The sequence below is a fragment of the Acanthisitta chloris genome, unplaced genomic scaffold (genome assembly GCF_000695815.1).
Source record: "Acanthisitta chloris isolate BGI_N310 unplaced genomic scaffold, ASM69581v1 scaffold5470, whole genome shotgun sequence".
NCBI classification, from domain to species: domain Eukaryota; kingdom Metazoa; phylum Chordata; class Aves; order Passeriformes; family Acanthisittidae; genus Acanthisitta; species Acanthisitta chloris.
Genome location: NW_008650957.1, coordinates 1 through 23,513, shown reverse-complemented (window position 1 = coordinate 23,513; position 23,513 = coordinate 1). Strand labels below are relative to the sequence as shown.

The 23,513-nt window shown below is 38.1% G+C and overlaps 1 protein-coding gene across 1 annotated transcript; it reads right to left on the bottom strand.

Moving 5' to 3' along the window:
* Window positions 1-485: 485 nt before the first annotated feature.
* Window positions 486-22,518, bottom strand: HLTF (helicase-like transcription factor; the record flags this gene model as incomplete). The annotated part of the gene is given in 21 exon segments (XM_009070974.1): window positions 486-659; window positions 1,297-1,377; window positions 4,317-4,497; window positions 4,648-4,760; window positions 6,135-6,263; window positions 9,839-9,881; window positions 10,335-10,423; window positions 10,425-10,515; window positions 10,825-10,915; window positions 10,918-10,956; window positions 11,852-11,990; window positions 12,766-12,909; window positions 13,549-13,665; window positions 18,649-18,745; window positions 18,866-19,056; window positions 19,261-19,335; window positions 20,044-20,141; window positions 20,971-21,104; window positions 21,552-21,663; window positions 21,666-21,717; window positions 22,308-22,518. Coding segments are annotated over 21 exon segments (2,401 nt in total), but the record flags the coding sequence as incomplete, so codon positions are not given.
* Between the last annotated feature and the right edge of the window lie 995 nt (window positions 22,519-23,513).

Sequence of the window (23,513 nt, the reverse complement as noted above, 5' to 3'; positions counted from 1 at the left end):
CTTTGGGCACAGCCTGCAAGAGTTAAGTATTCCTCATGAAGTGCCACTGACCACTTGTTCCAAAAACAAACAGTCCAGATGATCTCTTTGTTTATCAGGCAACACTGAGATAGAAACATGAAATCAATTAATTTCTAAAGGGTTTTGTCTGAAGGAGAAAACACATTTTTTTTACCTTTTATTACTTTTACCTTTTATTACTTTTTCACCTCTAAAAGGAGATTAAATCCTTGCAAGTTAGAATGCATGAACATGTATTTCTGTGTCAAGGGATTTTTTTGTGTTCTTAAGTAAACAGCAAGCAACCTTAACACTGGAAAAATTTCAGGAATTTGTGTGCTTCTAAATTTAACATTTAGGAGAAAATTAGTTTTTCTGATTTATTTGAAGCATTTATGTTTTGACCACAAAGACTACAAAACTGAAAGTTAGCATGGGAGATCTAACTTGAAGAGCAGTATTATCTAAAATATTAAATATATTCCTCAAAATGCCATAGGATCAGGCTGTAAATCAATCAAAGCCTTAATTTCATTAATTTTGTTTTGTTTTACTTCACTTGCTGAGGGCTTTTTGGTAGTAAACGCTCCTGCTGCAAGTTCCCTCTTCTTCCTCTGAATTTTCAGGATATTTTCTTCCACTGAATCCTTCACAATGAACTGAAATACAAAAGGAAAACACCCACTGAGATGAAGATGCTGTTTTTAAATAAAAGTTTAGGATGAGAAATTTAGATATTTGGAAAAAATGCCAAGAAGCTGAATAGCCTCCAGTCCAGTTACATTTTTCAGTTACTCCTTTGCAAGGAAAACAAAGGAAAAGAGCTGTTAAACAGCTGGAAGAAAAGCTTTGGCATTTTATTTCTTTTTGCCTTTTTATTTTTTTCAAACACTCACTGGAAGTATCTCTCTTTGCTGCTTATACTAGATGAGAAACTGTCTTCAATTTTCCGAGTAATATTTTTGCGACTGGGTACTAACAAGGCAGAGCAGCTGCTCTTCCACAGCTAAATAAGCTAATGTGACAATAGCAGAAGCATTCTACATACCTACAACATAAACTGTAACAGGCTCAGCAGCAGCAATACTACCCCATCTGAGCCACTCCAAATACTTCAAGAGGGATATCATTTCTAATATTAAAATCTTCCAATCCAAAGCCCACACTTAAGAGTCACACAGTGATTTATGTTCACTGGCGAGACTATGATGTCAGAATTACCTTTAAAGTAAACCTTTTCGGAAAATAACTATTTATTCATAAACAGAAAACTCTTGGGATCATCTCTCAACTCACCTTGGTAGTAACAACATTATGCTTCTGACCCAGCCTGTGACACCTGTCGAAGCACTGGTCTACTGCAGCAGGATTCCACACCTATTAGCAGCATCAATGAACAAGTTAAGTAACCTCCCTTCAAAATACACAGTAATATGCACAGGGAATCACAAAGCAGATATTGAACAAACACTGCTTACAGATTAATTACTCCCAACCTAATGTCTCATTCAAGTATCCCACTATAAAGAAAGCTTTGAGAACTTCTGGTTATATATTCAAAACAAACAGGAACTTCAATTAAATGCTTTAAAAACAAAGTCTGTTAGGAGTCTAGAAGACATCAAAACACTCTGGTTATTTTAATTCTGAAATACTAACTGCCTCAGTACCCTTTTCCTGATAGCAAAATCTATGCCAGCTGAACGCAGTTACTTATCAGTAAACCAAGTCCCTGGACTTTCAAAAACATCCATGTAGTCTTTCATTAGTACATGCAATAATCACCATGTTAGGTAAGCAAGAAACTTGTTGAACACAAAGTGACAGTGTAGCTGTTCCTACTTACTTATGCTTAGGATGCAAAACTACATAAAGGATTTGTGAAGTGCCAAGTCTCTGCATTTTTCCACGTTTTTTTTCTGTCTAAAGATACAGCACTACTAGTTCTCATAGAACAGATACTTAAAATCTACCTGAACTGTAATAATATTCTGTCTCTGATTCTGTGTCTGAGCAAGTCTCATGCAATGGGCTCACCTTGCCACATCACTCACAATACTGCGAGTTATCTAAGAACACTTCTTAATGACTCCTTTCTTTCTACAGAAGGGGGGAGAAAACAGCACCAGGCTAGCACAAAAAATAGCTTCTAAGAACCTCTGATGCCTCCGCACACTCAAAGACATCAAGCTGCAAGATAAAACCCAAACAAGTCATGTTTCTCCAATCTATGGTAGTGAGCAAAAGTGCAACAAATGATATATTTGTACTACAAGATGAACGCTCCTGAGCTATGTATGGCAAACCACTCTAACATTAACCTCACTCTATGAGCAAGATGATGTCTGCAGGAAAGAGCTAGCCCAAGCATGCAGAAGCATGTTCCATTCTCTCTCTACTGTAGTCAAGGAAGACCAAAGTGTACTACTTTGTCTTTTCTCATTAGTCCAACAAAGGAAAATTGAATTGCACTACCTCTGTGCCTTTCTGCAATATCTCATACAAAGGATACTGTATTTTACATGGGAAAATATGAAGACCCTTGAACCTCAGAGAAACAACAGTACACTTGTGATATTCTCACAGTAAATGTTCGTGTATCTTCCTAGAAGTGAGAACTCAGCAGCTATGACTGTATTTAAATAAACAAACTAATAATTTTTAAAAAGGGGGGATGGGTGGGGAGAAAGTAATTGTCATTAGCTAAACATTCCTCCTTTGCACTGCGGCATTACACCACACAGAAAGAATGTAGACCTCAAAGCTAAAGTTCTACAACAAACCTACAGAATTTGAAAAACTGGTTGCTCCACTGGCTCAAGGTATTTCTGCTTCTTAAATCCTATTATTGCTGCTAATGCACTTCAAGGAATGTTAATGCATGACTGAATCTCATTCAGCAGTGAATATTCAAAGGTGAGATCAGAAAGGATCCTGTGGTCCCACTGTCCCTTCATCAAATACAAGTAGTCAGCCACTGCCACTTGGGACTGTTACCATCACAGAATGGTTACCAGCAGGATGAGAAGTTACTGTTCAGTGGTGTATAAAAGCTGCAATTATATTTGGCTCTGGTTTGTCAGGTATAACTACATACTGTAGATGTCTCAGTGTTAACAATGCTTAGCTTATTTTCTTACAACTGCTTGCTGCAATACAGTGTATACCTTATACCTCATTCATTATCTTCACACGTAAAACTAAAAAAGAGAATTGTCTAAAATAAACCCAAGCAGTTGGACTGGATGGCACCGTTCTATGGTAGGTCCCTTCCAACCAAAACCATCAGTGCAACACATAGAGAAACAATGTATTTGTATTGAGATTCGTGAAACACCTTTTCCCATGGCAACTTCTCCATATTCGTAGTCATACTTAATTCCTCTAGTTTATGAAATAAATAGCTTTTTTCTTCATGCTGTTCCTATCACTAACCTCATGTCCAAGCTAGTTCTTTTGCTTTACTATTGGTGTTAACAGATACCCAAGTCCAAAGCTACACTACTATTTTAATTTACTTTGGTTTTGTTTCCAAGTGCAGAATTTGTCTCTCTTTCCAACTGCCAAAAAACTAGGATATCAGAGCAGAAGAGTAAACAGTGGGCAAGGGAGGAAGTGAACAGAAAAACTTCAACTTTGTACAGTGGCCCAGCACAACATGAACCAGGAGGAAGTGAACAGAAAAACTTCAACTTCGAACAGTGGCCCAGCACAACATGAACCAATTCTGTTAAGAACACCATTTGCTATCAATAAATATAATTTAAATTTATTCCTTACAAATAATTTCGTATTCCTGAGTGCTTTAATGAAAGGAAAAAAACTTGATAAATTTAGGTATTTTACCAGTCTCCTATGGCCACAAAAAGTAACCTCAGACTAATGCCTTTATTCATAACTAAATTCACAACAATAACAGAAGAGACTAGAGCAGAGATGCACTGCATTAAATATATGCTGTTCCTGAAATTCCACTTGATGGCTTTTGAAGTTACTAAACAGAACAAACAGAAAACCACATGCAAAAGTATCAGAAAGAAAGAGAAAGAAATAAAGAACAGATAATATATGCTACACACCACTCTGTTAGTAGCACCACTAACATTCTTTCCATTCACGGTAAATAAGTGGACAGCACAAAAACATAGTGTTAAAACAAAAGATGCCAGGGAAACAAATTAAGGAAAGCCCTATTTGCCCTTTAACAGACACTCATTAGTGTCATTCACTCTCAGAGGGTCTTTCCTTCTACCCCATAGGAAAAAGGAGCTTTCATCTAGATTAAGCCAGATCATTTTGAACAATCCATTACTCACAGGATCCATTAAAAACACTCGGGAAGCTGCTGTCAGATTCAATCCAACTCCACCCGCTTTCAGAGACAAAAGCATTACAGCTGGGGACCCTGCTTGGTTGCTTTGGAAACACCGAATTGCTTCCACTCTTTTCTTCCGTGCCATTGACCCATCCAAACGAGTAAGGGCAAACCGCGATTCTCTGAAGAGAAAGTAAAAATGTTCAATTTAACAACCCATCTTGTTGACCTCTACTTTGACATGCGTATTTAAAATTCTGTTTTCTTCCAGAGGCCTTTCTAAAACACTGTAAAAACACATGGTTTTTAAAAATAACAGTAGCTCTACTTACTTCAGGGGATTTTCTATCAGTGACAGGAAAGCTGTGAACTGCGAAACCACCAGACACTTAGCAGTTGGATTATCCCTCCGTAGTTCTGTCAAACCATGCATAAGAGCATTTATCTGAAATCAAGCGAAACATTTATCTGAAACAAAATAAACTTACTCTGACTTGGCTAGAATCCACTCCCACAGGTGGCTTTGATAAGGTTCACATCAGCTGATAGAAATCACAGTTCTGTAATACCTTTTACATGAACTAATATTGAATTCTGTGGGTAGATTTCTTTCCGTTTCCATAGGAAACTTAAGAGTTGAGCATTTTTAATAGTCACAGACCAGGGGGTGATTGAGGGTGCGTTAGGGAAGAGGATTTACAACCGTTTTCCAGACAATACTTCCTTCCCACTGTCGGGAGTCAGCAAGTCCCCTACCTTCTGAGTATATGGAAAACAGGAACATAGTACTGGAACTCTGAAAAATACGGCTTAAGCAATGGACAGTCACAAGGAAAGTGCTCTACTATAGCAAGACTCACAGTGAGAAAGGCTTCCCCCAGAAATACTCAGGCAAATAAGCTATGCAAGACCCTTGGCTAGGTATGACAGGATAAGGAGGTACCAGAAGCACTCTTGGAACTAATGTAAGAACAAAAGGAATTGGATTTGAGGCAGAACACCACTGCTAGTTATCTCAAGTAAGGCTTAGCTATACTAACTAGAGAATGCAAGTAAATGCACCAGGGAAGAGGGGACAAAAAAAAGAATCTTAATTTATTCTCGAGCATGATCTCCTAAATTAGTTCTTAGATCTCCTCCACGGAAAGACTTTTAGGGAATAAATTTGTAACCAACACTAAAAGTCAAAAACTTAATGTTTCAGAAAAGCAATCTCAAAACAAACAGGTGAAAGTACAAACAGGAAGATCTAATCTCTGGCAGCAAATGCATGATGAGAGCAAGGCCAAAAGAATGATGTGGCAGACCTTGAGAAACAGGTCTGCAAGGCAAAATAAAGATCTCAGTAGTTTATCTGAGAAGTGTTATATTGAACACATGATGCTCATATAGGTTTTCCCCTCTAGAACAGAATTTTTATACTCGATTTAAGAAAGAAGGATTTATTTAGTTTCCAAAATTAAGAGATAGCTGAATAAGTTTCAGTCGTTATAAAACTGCTCTGTCTTCAGAAACAGAAACAAAAGGCAAAGCTCTTTGCCAAAAGTTTTATTTCACTAATACACTTCCATGTACTGCACAATGACCAGCATCAAACTGCAGCAGGGAAACCAGACAAAAGGAATAATTGTTGTAAGATTTGTTTGTGGTGCAATTTTATTATGCATTTTCTCCTGTGCTGGCCAGACATGTTGTGCAGACTTCTAAACAAAGTATGTTATCCATATGCAAAATATGTTCACCATATTTACACAAGGATATTATACAGTATCCTCTAGAAAACCATAATGAAAACTAAGTAAAAGACAATGGAATGTACCTTTGAACTAGATATCCACTCCTGATCAGGCTTCTTTCCATTACTGGAGTCTATTTCTTCTTCTAGGGGACATTCTACCAAGTGCTCTACTCCAAGCTCATTCCTACAGAGAGGGCATCTGGCATTTGGCTACAAAAAAGCCCAAACAATGTTACAAGAAACATATTAAATCAAATTAGTTATAGTGATACTAAAGATGACCTTTCAAAGCACCTTTATTATATTGACGTTCATATAAAAATCCTTAAAGATTCATTCTTGTAACACACTGCTTTGTCATTTCCAACATGACAGTCAAAATACACATTAACATGACATGAACACTGCATGTTTTAAAAACAGTCAGCCTTCCATAAAAAGTGCTCCTCTTTCTGAGCAATTTATACTTGAAGCAAGCAGCTCAAGATTTTAAAGCAAGCAAACAGTTGGACAATGGGGGGAAGACTATTTAAAAAAACCCAGAAAAATAAGCCATCTTTCAAAGACAAGATCTTTCTTAGTTACAAACAAAGAATGACCTTTTACCCTTTTTCTTCAAAGCCTGCACAGAAATAATAGCAGTCTGATGAAATATGCTTTGTCAGGACCAGACACGGGGTATCTTCTCTTTTTCCAAAACAGACAGGAGAAATGAGACATAATTTAACACCAAAAGCTTTTTTTCTCTGAAGTATACTTTAGATAAAGCAGAATTTATACACTAGCACTTTCATATGACTACTCACAAAATTTAACAAAAGACTGTGTGCTGTACAAACACAACTTTGTGAAGCAAAAGTGACAGACATGAAAAACCTTTAGCTAACAGAGCAACCCTTTAAAATTAGCTAACTGTTTAGATAGCAATCTGGCCACAGAATCAAGGCATCTTTAGACAGGCTGCAAAGCAGACCTCACAAAGCACACGAATACTGGGAGCTGCTAATCTGGAATGAACTGCTAGACAGTTAAAGAGGCTGCCAGTCATAGACTAAATACATGAATTTATTGCAGCAATAAAGATATCCTTTCAAGAGACAGAATCTTAACACAAGCAAATATGAAATAATAGTCTCCCAAACATAGTTACAAATGAACCATTCCTGATTTGCCAGCAATCCAAATACCCTCCCAGTGACAAGACAAAATAAATGAATTCTATTAAATATGAAAAAGTCCCAACAGTGCTCATAAAGACTTATTTTTCTAATAAAAGGCTCACATCTTTCTGCATCCCTTCTCCACTTTAGTATACTAATTATAAACTGAAAACCCAAAACACAGCTGAGCAATGCCAACACAGATACCAAAGACTTGTGGTAAAAGCATATGAAAATGACAAACTGTCTCACAATCAACAGCTAAAAGAAAAAACCCCACATTTTAATGCGTATCTGGCAAGCTTTAACAAGAATGCAGTTAATACACAGAGACATTAAATTACTGTAGAGATTCTATAGCTTCATTGGGAATTTTGCGTAGGATCTTTACTTACTCGTGCAACTCTGAATCTAGCCTCAGCAGAAGACTAAAATGAAGGGGATGTTAATTCTCAAGCTATTAACTACTAAATAGATTTTCTGATTTCAATAGAAGACTTTTAGGTTAACATTAGAAAGATATGAACTCAGAGACTGTTTTAATACAGTGAAAGCCCAAACTTTTCACTCAGCAGTTTTGTGTTTGCAGATTCACATCTCATTCCTCACTGATGGCTTAATGCTGTAATGTAAATGTTTGTAATAATAATGGAAACCACAGGCATCTTGCCTGGAGGAATCCTGTTTCAACCCAAGCTGATCTGGGGAGAGGGTATGCAGTTTGCTGGTTTTCTTTGCTTTTAAGGTGGTATGTAAAGTACTTTCCAGAAGTATTTACTAGGAGAGAGTTGCATTGTAATCATTCAGGCACAGGAACTGCCCAACTGAGATGCAATACTAGCACAAACACCTATCATGCTGAAAAAGTGATTTCCCTGACTCGGGAATTTAGATGTGTGTTGGTGTTTTGGCTGGAAGCTGCATAAACTTCCTTGGGAATTGATTTAAACCAGGAATCACTTTGAAGATAAGAAAGGCTTATTTCACTTACTATTTTAGTACAAAAGAGCAGAATCTACATCCACCTCTGTTCAGCCTTCATTACTATGAAATCAACCTATGGAACAACAGGAGACTGGACAAAGGCACCAGTTCTGGAGATTCCACCATCCTTTCTAGGCAAAACATAGTAATAACTATGTTTTTGTTTTGATGACTTGACAGTCAAGTAATATACTGCGATAATTCCATCACGTTGTAACCCGATTTATTTCTCTGCATGTGTAAGACACTGAAGGTTCAGTAAGGACACTGACTCTGCTACAGACGCATCAAGAACCTCTACACTGCAAAAGAGTCTCTGCAAGTGCTCTTTCCTTAGAGAATAACTTCACATCACTAGTTTCCCCTCACAATTTCTCAGAAACTCTAGCGTAGGATATCTGCATCAGAACCTTGTGTATCTGGCAATCTACAAGACAGACAGACAAACAACACTTCTAACCTCTGTCTTATTAGGTTGATGGATTATACACAAGTAGAGACTAATCTGTCCTCTGCTGCCTGCTAATCAAGAATATCACCCAGGCGTAGGCTCACACTTGCAGCTCTGCTCAGCTCAGGAGGAGGCAGAATAATTCCAGAGAGTAAGTGCAGCAGCACTGGATACAGATCACGAGACTACCACACTATCATATTGCCCTAGAAAGGAAAGGGCAAACAAGAAGGAAAAATACAGCTTAGAAGCACACAAGAAAAATAAATACTCTGTTTTACAAAAAAGCAAAAGACACTCATCCACCAGCTCATTCTGGAGAAAGTCCAGAGAAACGCCATAAAGATGGCCTTCCAGCGAGGCAGCTATTGCACTGTAGTTTATCAGCTTGGAAAAAGGAGTGCAGACATCATTTTAGTTCAACAGTCAATTTCCAATACACAGCTTTAGTCTCTTTAAAGCACAACGATATATACACCCATTACATCACCCAAAAGCAATGAAGAGGCATCCAGCCATATGGAGGTATGCATTGCTGCACACTTTTACCCTAGGTGATAAGGAGAAGAAAGCCCTGAAGGGCTGGGGAATGCCTGACTAGTGGACAAAGGGAAGAAAGCTCTAAAGGGCCAGGGAGTGCTTGCTGAGTGAATAAAGGGGAGAGATAATCAAGACAGGGGAAGTATGCCCTAAAGGGCTGAGGAGGGGGATGTGCAGGTTGAGGAAGGGGATGTGCCAATGATTTTTTTTAGAACTAATTGTAATAATATTGACCACCCATCTCTGGAAGGAATGTATAAAAAAAACCATGAAGTTTTGCCCCTGGCTGCACAAGTTTGGTGGAACGATCCCCCTTGTGCCCTGCGCTGAATAAACAAATATCTGCTCCTCAGAGATACAAGGCTGGGAGTAGTTTCTTCTACAGCTTTTCTCGGCATCACAGGGACAAAGTAGGGTGAGACCTATGGAACAGGTCTTTGAAAATACTGATGGACCTTACCACTGTTCAGTCTGACAGCTACACTCTCCACAGTTTGACTTCAGGCCAATGGTTTTTATAACCCGGCGATAGCCTGGTTTACACTGTTTATCATGATTTAAAAGAACAATAACTAGATGGCCTTCTGGTGATACCAGCTCACTGCTTTCTGATAGCTATTTCGATTAACTACAACCATAGAACAACCAACTTGTTCATTTCTGACGACTTCGAAAATACATGGCTTACAAAACCTGAACAAGAGTTTTGTCACTAGTGTGAAATGCTACAGCCTGAGGTAATGGATGACGTTATATGATAGAGTTTAGCTGTTCTGATTTTTCACTTTTCCGTCTGACTACATTTTTCACAAATCCTCTTCTGAAACAAGGTACAAAATGCCACCAAGTAGCATGCTCTGCTAGCAGAAATGTTAACATGTGGTGACAAGAATTTTCAGGCCACTCTTTACATATCTGGTACCTCTTTCCATTTCTTGCAAGACAGAACTTCCAATATTATAGTTCTGCAATAGCCTCTGCTTCTCTCTTCAGAACTGAACGGATGCTACACTCGTTTGCAATCATTAGCTTACAACACACAGACTGACACACATGGCTGCTAGAGCTACCAGAATCAAAACTTCTGAAATACAAGTTTGTGGTATCAAGTTTCAACCTTCAGGATTAAGAAAGCTTCCCACTCACCTGCCAATAGCAGCTTTGCCCTCCTTCTTCACAGACTGGTAGATTTGTCTCTCTTCCTCTGTAAGTGCAACATGCTGAATTAAGTCCTTTACGTTCTGGTAACTCCAAAATGGGTTTTCCTTTAACTTGACTCGTTTCAGTTCTTCTAAGGGCAATACCCCTAATCAGACACTGTAAACGACTGAAAACACGCACATGGACAATATATTACCCAGCTGGGGTTGCTTTAGTTTTGGGGGAGCTTTTTTCCTTCAGTTTATTGCATAAATGCATGTTCTGTATGAAATCCAAGCCCAGTAGTACAATATAATTCATTAATCTGAAATATTAAATTATTCGAATTATTCAATATTTATTAATTTGAACAAAAAATTGAAATAAGAACTGGTGACATATGCATTTCATATTTAAATGTGAAACACTAACTGTTCACACTGTCTAAGCACTATCAGTCATATCCATTCACAAACCCTTTGGGGACACTTCATACCCAAGTCCTCCTGGAGCTCCCATTGTGACTGGACGTTGAATTGTTCTGTGCCACCACTCTTGGTCAATAAAAGGCTTCAGTTTTAAGAAATAAGAGATCACAAATCCTTTACAGAATTCTGAATAGGGGTGCCTAAACAGAAAACAAAAGACTGTAAAACCACAAAGAAACTAAAATGCACAAATTTTATTTAAAGGCAAGTTGTGTGCTTTTGCCTGATCCCAAAACTAAGTTGACATGTCATTAAGTATAATACATATCATTCTTTTTAAGTAAAATACTACAAAAAACTTAAATATATGATTGAGCAAACTGCAGCTCTAAGTGCTAGGAGTATTAGCCTGTTAATGTTTCCCTTTCAGTTTCACCAGCAGAGGTTACACAATGGTCTTTAAATTACATTTAAGGATCATATGCCTGCAGGGTCCCTGGCAGTTTTTATGATGCCTATTACATTTCATAAAGCTACTGAGGTTTGGATAAGTATGTATCAGTATGAGACTCCAACATAAATAGATCCCTTTTCACTTGTGCTTCCAACAAACTTGTGTATCAGAGGTTATTTTGAATTTTGTGTGCAATCACAGAATGGGTTAGCAGGAAGTCACAGTGGGTCTCACCTGGTCCAACCTCCCTGTTCAAGCAGGGCCATCCATGGCATAGGATCCAGGTAGTTCCTGACTATCTCTGGTGGGATATCACCTCAATAACTGAACAGAAAACATCACCACCACCACCACCACCCCAAAAAAAAAAAAAAAAAACCAAAGAAAATCAAACCAAACCCACACTTAAAAACCCACAAAAAAAACAAACCACCCCACAAAACCAAGCAAACAAAATCAAAATCCACTAAAAGACAACACAACTAAATCACTGCTCAAAGACATGATTAAAAACATTCTAAATGAATCTGAGGTAACCATTTCCAAGAAAAAGCCAAAGCAGAATGACCAAGTGGGAAACACAAGATGGTGTTATACTAAGATGATTTACACTGCATTTCCTCTAGTGAGAAATAGTTTACCTGTAAGCACCCATCTTCTGTGTGCCTCCAGATTTAAGGCAGCTTTAGTTTGATGAGCATTGGGATTTCGTATAGTGTGCCCCTCATCCAACACAACCCTCAGCCACCTGACTTTGTGTAAAGGGCTATCACCTCTGACCTGAAAAACAGCATCTTTGACTCAAATTAAAATACCTTTTTATTAAGCAAGCTATTAATACAACAGTACTACAATAATGTATAGTATTTATTTCCATCTTGTTTCTTTATTGGCACAGAGAGGCAAAACTAAACGTAAGACCTTCCTTCTTTTAGAAGCTAATGATTCCTGAAAAACATTACCAATCTTGTCATACTTGCGCTACAGCAAAAATAAGCTAAGCCTGAAAAGAAGAAAAACTTCAAAGATACAGAAAGCGATAGGGAAAATGGGTCAGAGAGCAAACTAAAAGTTTTAGTTTTCATATTTAAAGATATAATCTTCAGGCTTTAAAAAATGGTGGTAATTTCTATGAAAACATGACTTTACAAATACATCTCATGCAATGAGCTACTTGGTTGAAGCCCAAATGCAACAAGAACTATGAAATTATACTTTTATAGGCTCCATAGTCTTTGAATTTGGTAGAGGAAGGCAGAAATGGGAGCTTCATGCCACCAAGGTCTGAGATCTGCATACCTGCCATCATTTTCTATCCTTAAAATGTCTTTTCCTTACTCTGTCATAACTGTAGCCAAATATTTGCTCTACATGAGCAGTCAATAAAAAACTGTTACCACAGTGAACACAAAAGGATTCATGTAATGCAAATGCACAGCTATAACCTTTTGACTGCCCTCCAGAAAGGCACTTGAATATATTGTCATCATTAGCCCAAACATTCCAAGTCTTGAACAGTAAGGAATCTTCAAATAAAGCTCTCTCATCTACTTACTCCATAATCAGTGGCTAAGATGTTGTACGTTGTCAATACAATGTCTTGTTCTGAAAGAACTGATGTGTCTTTGTTACGGTAAGAACTATAATAAACATAAATATTCACATTAAAATCTTAGTGGATATGTTGTTCAAACTGGTCCTGAAAGAAAAGCTGTCAAAGGTCATCCAAAAGATACTATGTTACCGCATGACTGTTAGAATTATTGTTCTTCTAAGTTACCAATAGTAAGACTGTTCTTGTAAGTTGCCTTAACTAAAACTCTAGCTCTGTGACATTCTACATCCACTCATATAACAACAGCAATTTGAATTTGGGTTTCCTTTTGCCTCTCCACCCAGATGTGAAGAGGGACCAGAAGTAGTCACCTCAGTATCACGTTCTGGTAACTCTGGCTTTACCTCTTGCATGGCATTAACTTACATCCTGATGGCATGAGCACTTCAAAACGCACTGTTCCTCCCAAATTGTAAAGGAAGAGCTTTTTGTTCTTCTTCACTTTCTACCTTTAACAGCTCTTTGTTATTTCACTGTTCATTTACTGGTTCTTCTCCTTACTGGGTTAACTACCTACATTTCTTATTAATTGTAAAACCAGTGTTTATATTACCTACATTTATTCTATGAAGGACTCAGCATACAGTAACCTTGACAACCAATAAAAATCAACAATTTGATTTCTGACCTTTTACTCTCTGGAGAGACTACAGAGAGTACTGTTTCTGCAGTATCATAATCAATATAGATTACAATTACATATTAAAACAGCTTAGCACTTACAATCCAGTTGCTTAGGACAGACAGTGGACATACAATCAGTGTTGCTCTGGGGCCATCATCAGAATATTTCTTCCCAACTGACTGAACACTAGTGGTACTTGAGGAAATAGAAGTCACCTAGTGGCATAACAGTTCACTTTCAAGCAAAGCAGAAGTTCAAGAAACTTAAGGATCCCTTAAGTTCCTTCTAAACATCTTCACCTGACCAGCTTCAAAGCAATTTACAAAGACATAAGATTCATTTATTACACCAAATATGTTTAATACTACTGCTTCAAAAAACGAAGAAGTTAATATTGTCTGTTTAGCCCTTCATTACCTTTTCTCTTTGTTCATCTTTTTAAACAACTAGATGAAGGTAGAAGAACAGGTGCAAAACCTTTATCTTCTCGGGTAACACATGAAGTTGCTGCAAAAAGCCAAAGAAACAGATTTTTTACACCATGCAGAGCATACGTCCATATCTATTTCTATGACATGTTTCATGTTAACCAAACTACTTCTCCTCTCCAATACTATAACAGTATCTTGAGTCGGAAGGGACCTATAAGGATCATCAAATCATACTCCCTGCTTCTCATAGGACTATCTAAACTAAACCATATGGCTAAAAGCATCATCCACCAGACCTTCCTTGAGCTCTGACATACACGCGTGCAGAAATACAGTATATTATACATCTATTTCATGTACTGACTCTTCAGAGGAATGCAGTTTACAAGTCATTAAAAATACATAGCTTAGCATAGGTTTTACTTCAAGTACTTTAAGCCTAAACTTAACAGCTTACTCCAGAGCACCTGTAGATCTCAATATTTCTTTCCATGCAAGATACTTAGTTCAAAAAGTGACACGTTGTTGCCTCTTCATGATCACATTTCAGATATTTGCCACAAAAGGTGGACAAAAGATATTTTTCCAACCCCAGTCTCTTCACAACAAGTCTATGTCAAGTTCTAAAAATCTTAGCCATTGTTTTTCATCATCCTATTGACCCTGCTCATAGCTTGCCACACCACCACTCACTCCGCTAAGAAAACAAACTGCAACACTTAGGACTAAATGATTGCTTTCCCATTCATCAATTTCTAAAATTTTCTGCTTGAAGTTTTGGGTAAACAAAAACCCCAAACAAAACAACCACCAAGAAAAGCCAATAAAAACAACCCACCCAAGCAGTTTAGTTAACTTATTTTTCAGTTAATTAGAAATCCTTTTCAGTTTGGCTTCAGAAAGGAAGACACCAGGTGTCATGGTAACCAATTTAGAGAAACAAAAAATCATCCCTGCAATTTACTTTCTGTTTGCTGCAGTAGCCTCTCCTCAGACTCTTCTAAGTCACTGCTTCCTGAATATCTGGGTTTCTTGGCTTTATCTCTAATATATTATTATTAAGAAAGAGAAAATAAACAGAACAAAACCCCACAACTCTACTACAGCTTGAATTTACATATTAAATCTCAAAAGCATAAAGCAAATTAATTTCATTTCACAAATAAGATACCACTGTGGTTTGACAATTTCCTCCTTAGAAGGGTTAGAAAAACCGAAAGCACAGAACAGAGCTGCAGGGTAAACAATGCTCATAAAACATGCAACAGATTATTAGCAAAGTTCACATCAATTACAAGGCGTGTGGTGGAAAGGTTCAGACACGTTAATAAGCCTCAGAACTTCATCAGAACAAAGCTGACTATGTCAGAAGCATATTTCTTAACCACTGAAAAACCCAACTGATACTAGAAGCAAGATTAATTCATAGCCAGTTTCTAAGATACCACACACCAACGGTCCTAGACACCTTTGCTGCTGTAGGAGATATCCAAGCATGCAGTCATGAAAGCCACACAGAACAAGTTAGTACTTTGCAACACATCCCAAAGTGCAACTCAAACACAGCACACTTAAAAGTGTGAGCAGAAGCATAGCTCACTGAAAGGTGACGAAGAGAGCAGGTACACATTTTAGGCTGTTAATCATATCCAAATACCACCTTATTTTTACTCAAAACCTATGCAGCAAACCGAACAAAGAAAAAGATTATTCCAAGTCTCTACCTTTCAGGAAGACAACTCGAGTCTTTCAACAGAGTAGCACCAAACTTTTTCACATGAGAATCACCAGGCTCCATCACACTGCTAGAGTCTTCTTAAAGAAGAAATTGGTATTAATGAAAGATATACATAGTCTTCAGCTTGGTGATCAGCTTTAGCATAAGCTGAAACAAGTACAAACTTCCATTAAAACAACCTTTAGCTGTTTAACAACACTTAGCACTGCATGTGATGAGTACTAGTTGCTGATACAGCCATCACAAATGATAAATCTTCTTAAAACAGTCTGAAATATTCACAAAGTCATAAAATATGTACTGAGTTTGCAGGTAGTCAAAAACAAACTGTCAAGAAAATAGGAGAAAGCAAATGTAAGCACTGTGCCAATTAACAGTTAGGGTAACACTTTCAGCAACACTGAATGTAAAGGTATTTTACAGGTCACACCCTACTAGTAATGACATCTACCCTGCCTAAATTCAAATTAATAAGAGCAACATTAACAGAAAAAAATCATAGAATCACAGAAATTAAGGGCTGGAATGGACCTTACAGGTCATCTAGTCCCAACCCCCTGCCCTGGGCAGGGACACCTCCCAGCAGAGCAGGTTGCTCAAGGCTCATCCAACCTGGCTGTGAACACTGCCAGGGTTGGGGCAGCCACAGCCTCCCTGGGCAACCTGGGCCACTGTCTTACCACCCTCACAATAAAACCTTTTTTCACACATCCAACCTAGACTTTCCTTCCTTCAGTAAAAAAAAAAATAATCTGGTAACATCACAGATTGCAGGGGAGATGTCTGGTTTCTTGGAATTTTTTAAGGTCTTCTGTCAAGTGCTGAACAAAACATCACCTCAGCACCCTGAAAAAGACAGGAAAACAGGATATCAGAAGCAAATACAAACAAAAAAGCACTAAATGGAGTTCACGTCAAAACAAAGCAACACTGCTTGCAGAAACAGTTGTGCTGTAACTCAGGTAAGTAAATTCACACTCTAATTCCAGATCTAAACATCAGTTAAGATAAGTGCATATTTTTAGAATTAAAAGACAGTTTAATAAAATCTTGAAGGTGGCAAAATTTGCAAAGATTCAAGAAAGAGGTATCAATTTAATGTACAAAAGAATGAGAAACGGGGGCAAAAGGGTATATAATTTTGAAAGACATTTTCACCACTTTTTCAAATTAAGTATCAGAAAGAGGCTCTCACTGCTGTGAACACTATCTTGTTAAAATGCTTGATGCTCTGGAAAAAATAAATGAATTACTTTCTTGGATGCCGCCAGCCATTTCAGCTTTGGTAAAGCTATGATCTTCTGGTGACATTCGTATTCACCTCCATGAAAACATGCATTTTCTCTCTTCCAGAGCACTGACAAAACTAACTTTCACCAGAGGCAGTTCACACTAATGTGCCCCTTTCATTTTTCATGTGCTATCAGTTAGCCTATCCATATTAAAATTCCTTGCACAGGACAGTGAGGGAAACATACTGCAAGAAAGCTTCAAGCCCCATACATTTCTTCAGTCATTTTCAAGAGCATGACAAGTTACAAAACATACTAACAGCACATAATATACATCTATAAATTCTCCTAATACAACCTGAAAACTACTAAAATCCTTCTAATTTCCTCATTACTTTAAAATAGTTTCCAAAAAAGTGACTTAATACAGAACCCAATTACAAATTAACTACTAATGTTTACTTTTTAAGTAAGAAAGATTCTAAGAGATACATCAGTGCTTCTGTTTTATTTGCAAGGAAGGAAAAAGGAAAGCAAAAAGCTCTCAGAATCTATTTCCTGAATGCGGTACCTTTCCTAGCACAGTGCAACTTTATCACAAGGCACTTAATCAACCATGCATCAACTGAAACATCTTTAAAGGTGTGTTTTAATTACTTCTCCAAGACACTCAGTTTGTCAAGAGTTTGTGAAGAGTAGCACTGACCACAGACCAGGAGTGCCCCAGGAAATCACATTAATTATCACACAAGCATTACTAGACCAGTTTGCTGTCACCTTCACACAGTCTGCGTCCAACGCTGTTCATGCTGTTAGTACCAGATTCCTATCAAGGAATGGAAACTTTTATTCTTTAATGAAGCAACTGGAAAAAATGCCAACATTATTACACTTAACTGCCCACTGACTAATTACTGCTCTGAAACATGGAGGACTTGGCTTGGTGGCAAGTCAGTCAGTCACTTAAAGGTGCTGAAAGACTGGTTTTTTTCAGTAGTCACATACAGGGTTCAAATGAAACTGCAGAGAGGCAGAGGAGAAACTCAGTCTACACAGCTGCCTTTGAAAGAAAACACACTAACAACATTTCCCAGTTAACATTCTGACAGCAAAACACATTATTTTGTTAAATTCAGGCAAGTGTGGTAAAACAACACAGTCCCCCAGCCTGAACACTGTCAGGGAATACTGCATGGAACATTACCTGATTCTAGCATTTAGTTTATTTCACCATCTTGAAAATTGTATGATAATGAGAGCAAAGAACACCTGAACTACACTACCTAGGAAGACTCTGTACATCGATGCTAGTTCACTAGCTGTAGTTTCCCCTCCTCTCTTCATTTCAAATACTTGGCAAAAATATAAACCAAGATTTATTTGTTTACTTTACACCAAGACCCTGTGCTTGCTGTTTTGGTTATTTCAGGTACTTCCTCCAAACCACTCAGGAGTTACGCATGCACAATCTCAGAAAAAGCACCACTTCTATTTGTGCAGCCACAACTTGCCTATAGGAGAAATCTATAACAAACTTCTGAATTTATAAAAACTTAACAACAAAAACACATATGCCTTCATAAATTGTTCCTTAGGGGTGTATGCTTGAATATACTGTAAGATAACAGAGCTCAGCTATAAACTCTGAAGTAACATAGTCTACCTCCCTTCAATTAATCTACCCAAACTCCTCTTATTTGATGTACCTGAATAGCTTTTTCTATGAAATGCATACAAAGTTCACCATACAGGAAGTCACAGGTATTTTTAACTGACAATCTTTTTCTTTCATTTCACCTCATAAAACTTGCCACTTGTGATCTTTTCAACAGGAAGGGGCTTACTATCTTGAAAATTTGTGAGAATCAATGCAATAGTACTAAGTGGTTTACCCCGCAAAACAGAAAATAACAATCTTTTCCACAGAGCAAACACACCAAATAATCAAACCCAGAAACACGCACACACATCTTGTTAAAAAAAAAAGCCACCCTCAAGCTTGGCAATTATTACCAGTCCCATATCATCAGCCAATATTCCTCCAAGAACATTTTTAGGTCGTTTCTTTTCTGCAAAATTTGTCAGTGTATTATAATAGAAGTTACTTCTCTCTTCCCAAAATGGTGGCAAATTATTACCGTTCTCACGTGAAACCATCCAAGCCAAAGCTTGCTTCTGATGGGGAAGCAAAAGTGTGCCAACAGCCTGCAAACCAAACAGATGTTACACATTACCCTCATATTAAATATGACATTCCACTTCTGGAAGAAATTTTTTTATGAAGTCTTTTTTATCTACTAGATTTTTTTCTGATTCAATTATCTCCTGTATCCAGACAGAGCTAAATATATATCTAGATGCTTAACCACTTATACTTTTAAGGAAAACAGTTTCTAGCTTAAGAAATACCTCTGCTGCTTCCATTTCACGGGTTTTATCATCTTCCTTCAGATCCTCAAACAGTCTGTCAAATTCACTCTTAAGCTGCATAAATGAACACAAAAAACCCACAATTAAAATAACTGCAATTAAAAATAACTGCACTAAATAGTTAATGACTATTAAATTACTGTTACTTGTCATATGGTAATCGGTAAATACAGGTCTACCATTTAGACCTGATTTGCTGGAACATGTTTGTTAGCTACAGATATGTAAGTTCAGTTTTACCAAGAAAAACACGTGCCAATACAAGCAAGAGCTTCAGAAGGAATGGCTAAATATATTTACATCCTTGTAAATACATTGAGTTACACTCAAAGGAACTATTTCACTCCAGTTTGAAAGAGCAAAACCAAAGCACCAGGCCAAACCCATCACCCTGAGCCAAATCTGAAGACAAAGCCTGGAAGTCTGATTTTATTTTGAGAACTTAACATACCTGCTATCTGGTAAAGCATTAGGACAGAGAAGAGAAAATGCACCACAACAACAATGTAAAAAAGTACTGAATGACCAAAACCTCCCAAAATTACACACGACTCAAGGCTGTCACAGCTGAAGTGCCTGCTTACAGCATGAAAAGTGGAGGAAGTTCAAAAGCTCGAGATGCCTTCAAAGCACATCTGTGGTCAGAAAAGAAATCAAAACAACAACAGACTTCCACTTCGAGCACTGGTTTATTAATGAAAGAGCTAAAGGTTCCCACTGTTCACATTGCAACTTCCAGCTGTTCACGTATGAAATGCAAACCTGTTCAGTCGTCAGTTGCACAGCGGCATGAACCGGAGCGCTGTAACTCGGAGCAGCTCTCTTACAAATCCACTTGGATCCAAAACCACCTTCTGAACCTCCTTGCCATGCAAGAGACAGTATTTTGAAATACAAGAATACGATGACTTCCTAGCCTCAGCATTCCCTGGCTCATGAGTAACAGTGCTAGTCAGACTGTTCACCATTTGTCTTTTAGCCTCAATTTATCCTTCACTTTCAATGACCCACAAAAGCTTTCCACAAATCTTCTTAAGACTCACAGGCAATAAGCTATGGGTTGGGATCCTTCAGGATGGCAACTGTGTTTCTTAAAAGCTGTTGTGTTACATGAGATTTGACTTGGTGACATGAATGACAACGCAAAATGCTTTTTCATTCCAAACTCTTTTTAACTATGTGCAATAGAACCTGCAAATAAAAACTGATAGCTTGCTGCATATAAAAGACATCTATCCCTCACTAAAACTTTCTTTCTGCAGGCATCCTTACTCCCAGTTACCACTGCTTCAACAAAGCCTAGTTCCAGGAGCACAGGTGCTTCTCGTGCAAGGCTCACTGTGCAAAGCATCAGGTCTGCTAAGCTTATTTGTTCAGAGACATCTCAGCTCTGCTCATTCCTCACTAGCAGGATATGTGCCGCAGCACTCCGCTGAAAAGCATCGTCTCCAAAGCCCTCACCCTATAAAAGGGTCTAACTTGTTTCTTTAACATGTTTTTTTTCAAGTCTAGAAAGATGCAGGGGATTGTTACGGATTTTTAAGGAACTCCGCATTATTCTCCCACTAAGTTAAAAAAATCATTTTGCTAATGACAAGACTAGGATGAAGATTAAGCCCTTTCAAACCAGTAGCAAATTCAATCTAAATATTTTTAAAAGGAAAAAAAAGTGAAACTTCCAAGACTTGCCTTTCAGAGGAGGAGCTAATTTAAATCCATGCCTTCTCAGCTGATTTAGCACTGCTTCTTTGTTTTCTTCTCTTCCCCAAAAGCTCATTTGCACAGGCATGGTGAAGGCATTTTTTGCTCCATAAGGGACAACCCTGATAAAAAGCAGGAAAAAACCCAGCACAGTAATCTGGAATTAATGGCTTAATTTTTTTATAATAAACCTTTCCTCACCAAGAGGTACTCCCAAGTGCTTACTTCCACCAAAACACAGAATGTTCCAGGAAGGTGACAGTACACACGCTGAGTAAACCTTTTACTTGAACCACCATGTGCAGCTAATTTAAATGTTCCACACTACCTTTAAGGAATCTGCTCTCACGAGTGTCTCTACATTTCATCACATATGGGAGAGAACGGACTGCATGCAAATAGCTTGGCAGAATAAGGAGTCTGAAAACATGAAGCTTTAACCACATTACCAACAGCTGCAATTTCTGTCAAAAGAGACCACTTGGAAATAGTTTTCATAATTTGCTACTGCAGCAACAAAAAAATGTTTCCGTATGTTGTGGAACCGAAATCATTGAATTCACACTTGCCCTTCGACTGCGGCGAGTCTGCTGTCCATGACGCCTGCCAGTGCCGCCGCCGGCTGCCTCTTGATGTGGCCCACCTGGCCTCCGTTCACGTTAGTGACCTGCACTGCATTTTATCGTAAGGATTATTGGGCTCCCTCTGAAGTGCAACCATTTCATTGTTATTAACCTAACAAAGCAAAACAAACAAACACCAGAATGCATTCATATAGTTGGCAATTATTTAAAGAAATATCTAATATACATTTACTTAAACATCACAAAGCTTATTCTGGCATAGCATGCTGTTCAGTCAGTCCAATAACCTACTGCTTCTTCAAAATTCCAAATACATTACAGAATAGTTCCCTGGTAGGTGTCAGTGATTTCAAGAGTACTCCTAAGAACTACCTTCAGCTGCTAACACTTTTTATAAGGGAATAAATACCTTTCATGTCCATGTAAACAGTTCAAAAACCTATCTAGTTTCTTATTTTCAGTCACTTCTATTTGCCTTATGTGGGTGAGCAGGGCTACCAGACAACTAAACCAGAACTGAAAGCTTCCTACCTTAATAAAATTTTGAATTAAAGTTTTAGATTAAGAACTTCCCATGAAGAATGCTGAATACAGCAAGTAAGGGGGAAAAAAACCCCCAAACCAACAAACTATTAAAATGCACTTGGCCGAAAGTTTTATGAATTTTTGAAATGGATTTAAATTTACTTTTTCTGAAGCTGACAACTTTATCTTCTGCTGCACAATTTCTCGTGCACTTACAATCCCTGTGTAGTATTGTAATCCAACAACACTTCCTTGCAAAGTTCCGTACAAGATAGCTGAGTCTGTATCCTCCTCTGCTCCAGAAGTGTCACCTACAGAGATATAGTCTTCCAACTCAAGACCAGAGCTGAAGTCCGAAGAGGAAAAGCAGGAATTGTGTTTCTCTCCTCTGCAGATGTTATCTTGAGAGCATCTTCTGGCAGAGTCTCTGTAGAAAGACAAATGTGACATATTTGGCAATAATTATTACTGTTATTTCTCTGTAGTCTTTCACCTCTTTGTGTGAGGCTATTTCTAAACCCATTTCACAGCTGTACCCAGATAACAGTTACCTGGAAATATTTAGAAAAGTTTTATATTAGGAGAAAACGTTGCCATTTTTTAATCCCAAACACATTCATTGAATCCAATTAGAATAAAAGCTGACGATTTAACTGACTAAACTGCAGTGCATTCCACCCTACCTTCCCACACAGGACTATCTTCGTCAACATTAAGATTCCTTCACATTTAGTTACATCTCTAATTATACCCGGTACAGCAAAATTTCCACATATTTTCCCGACATGAATTTTTCTCATCTAAGAAAAAGGAGAAAATGGGACCTATTTGTACCTCATTAAGTCTGTATAACTCTACACCTGTATCCACAAGAGTTGAAATGCTAAAACCTTCCCTACATATTCATTAAGCTTACCTGCACAACTTGACATCTATTGTTAATACTTTTAATAAGCTTTATCGAGATGATCAGCTTCTCCAGCTTAACCCAGCAGTTACACTATGAATCTCTGACACCATCAGTATGGGTCTCCTTTTGGCGAGGGGATACACCAGCAAGCTCAGACTGGGGACGGACACGTCTCTGCTCATGCACTTGATCCCCGTTTGAGTGAAGACTGACATACTAACAACTGTTCCAAGCACACAACATGGAACTGTAAAATCTCAATGCGTAAAAATCACGACTTTTGGTAGATTCCAAAACTATCCTACTGTCTTGTTGGATCAGTTAAAGAATACAATAAAGGTCATTCAAATAATTAGCTTCCATATACTAGTTATTCAGAGCTTTGCACAGTAAACGCCGGGACGTTTCTGCGAGTTGTATCTGAAGTCCCCGCGGTCCGGGCACTGCCCGTTCCCAGACGGGAGGGAAGGGGCGGCCGCGGAGCTACTCCGCGCGCACTGCGGCTGGGCTGG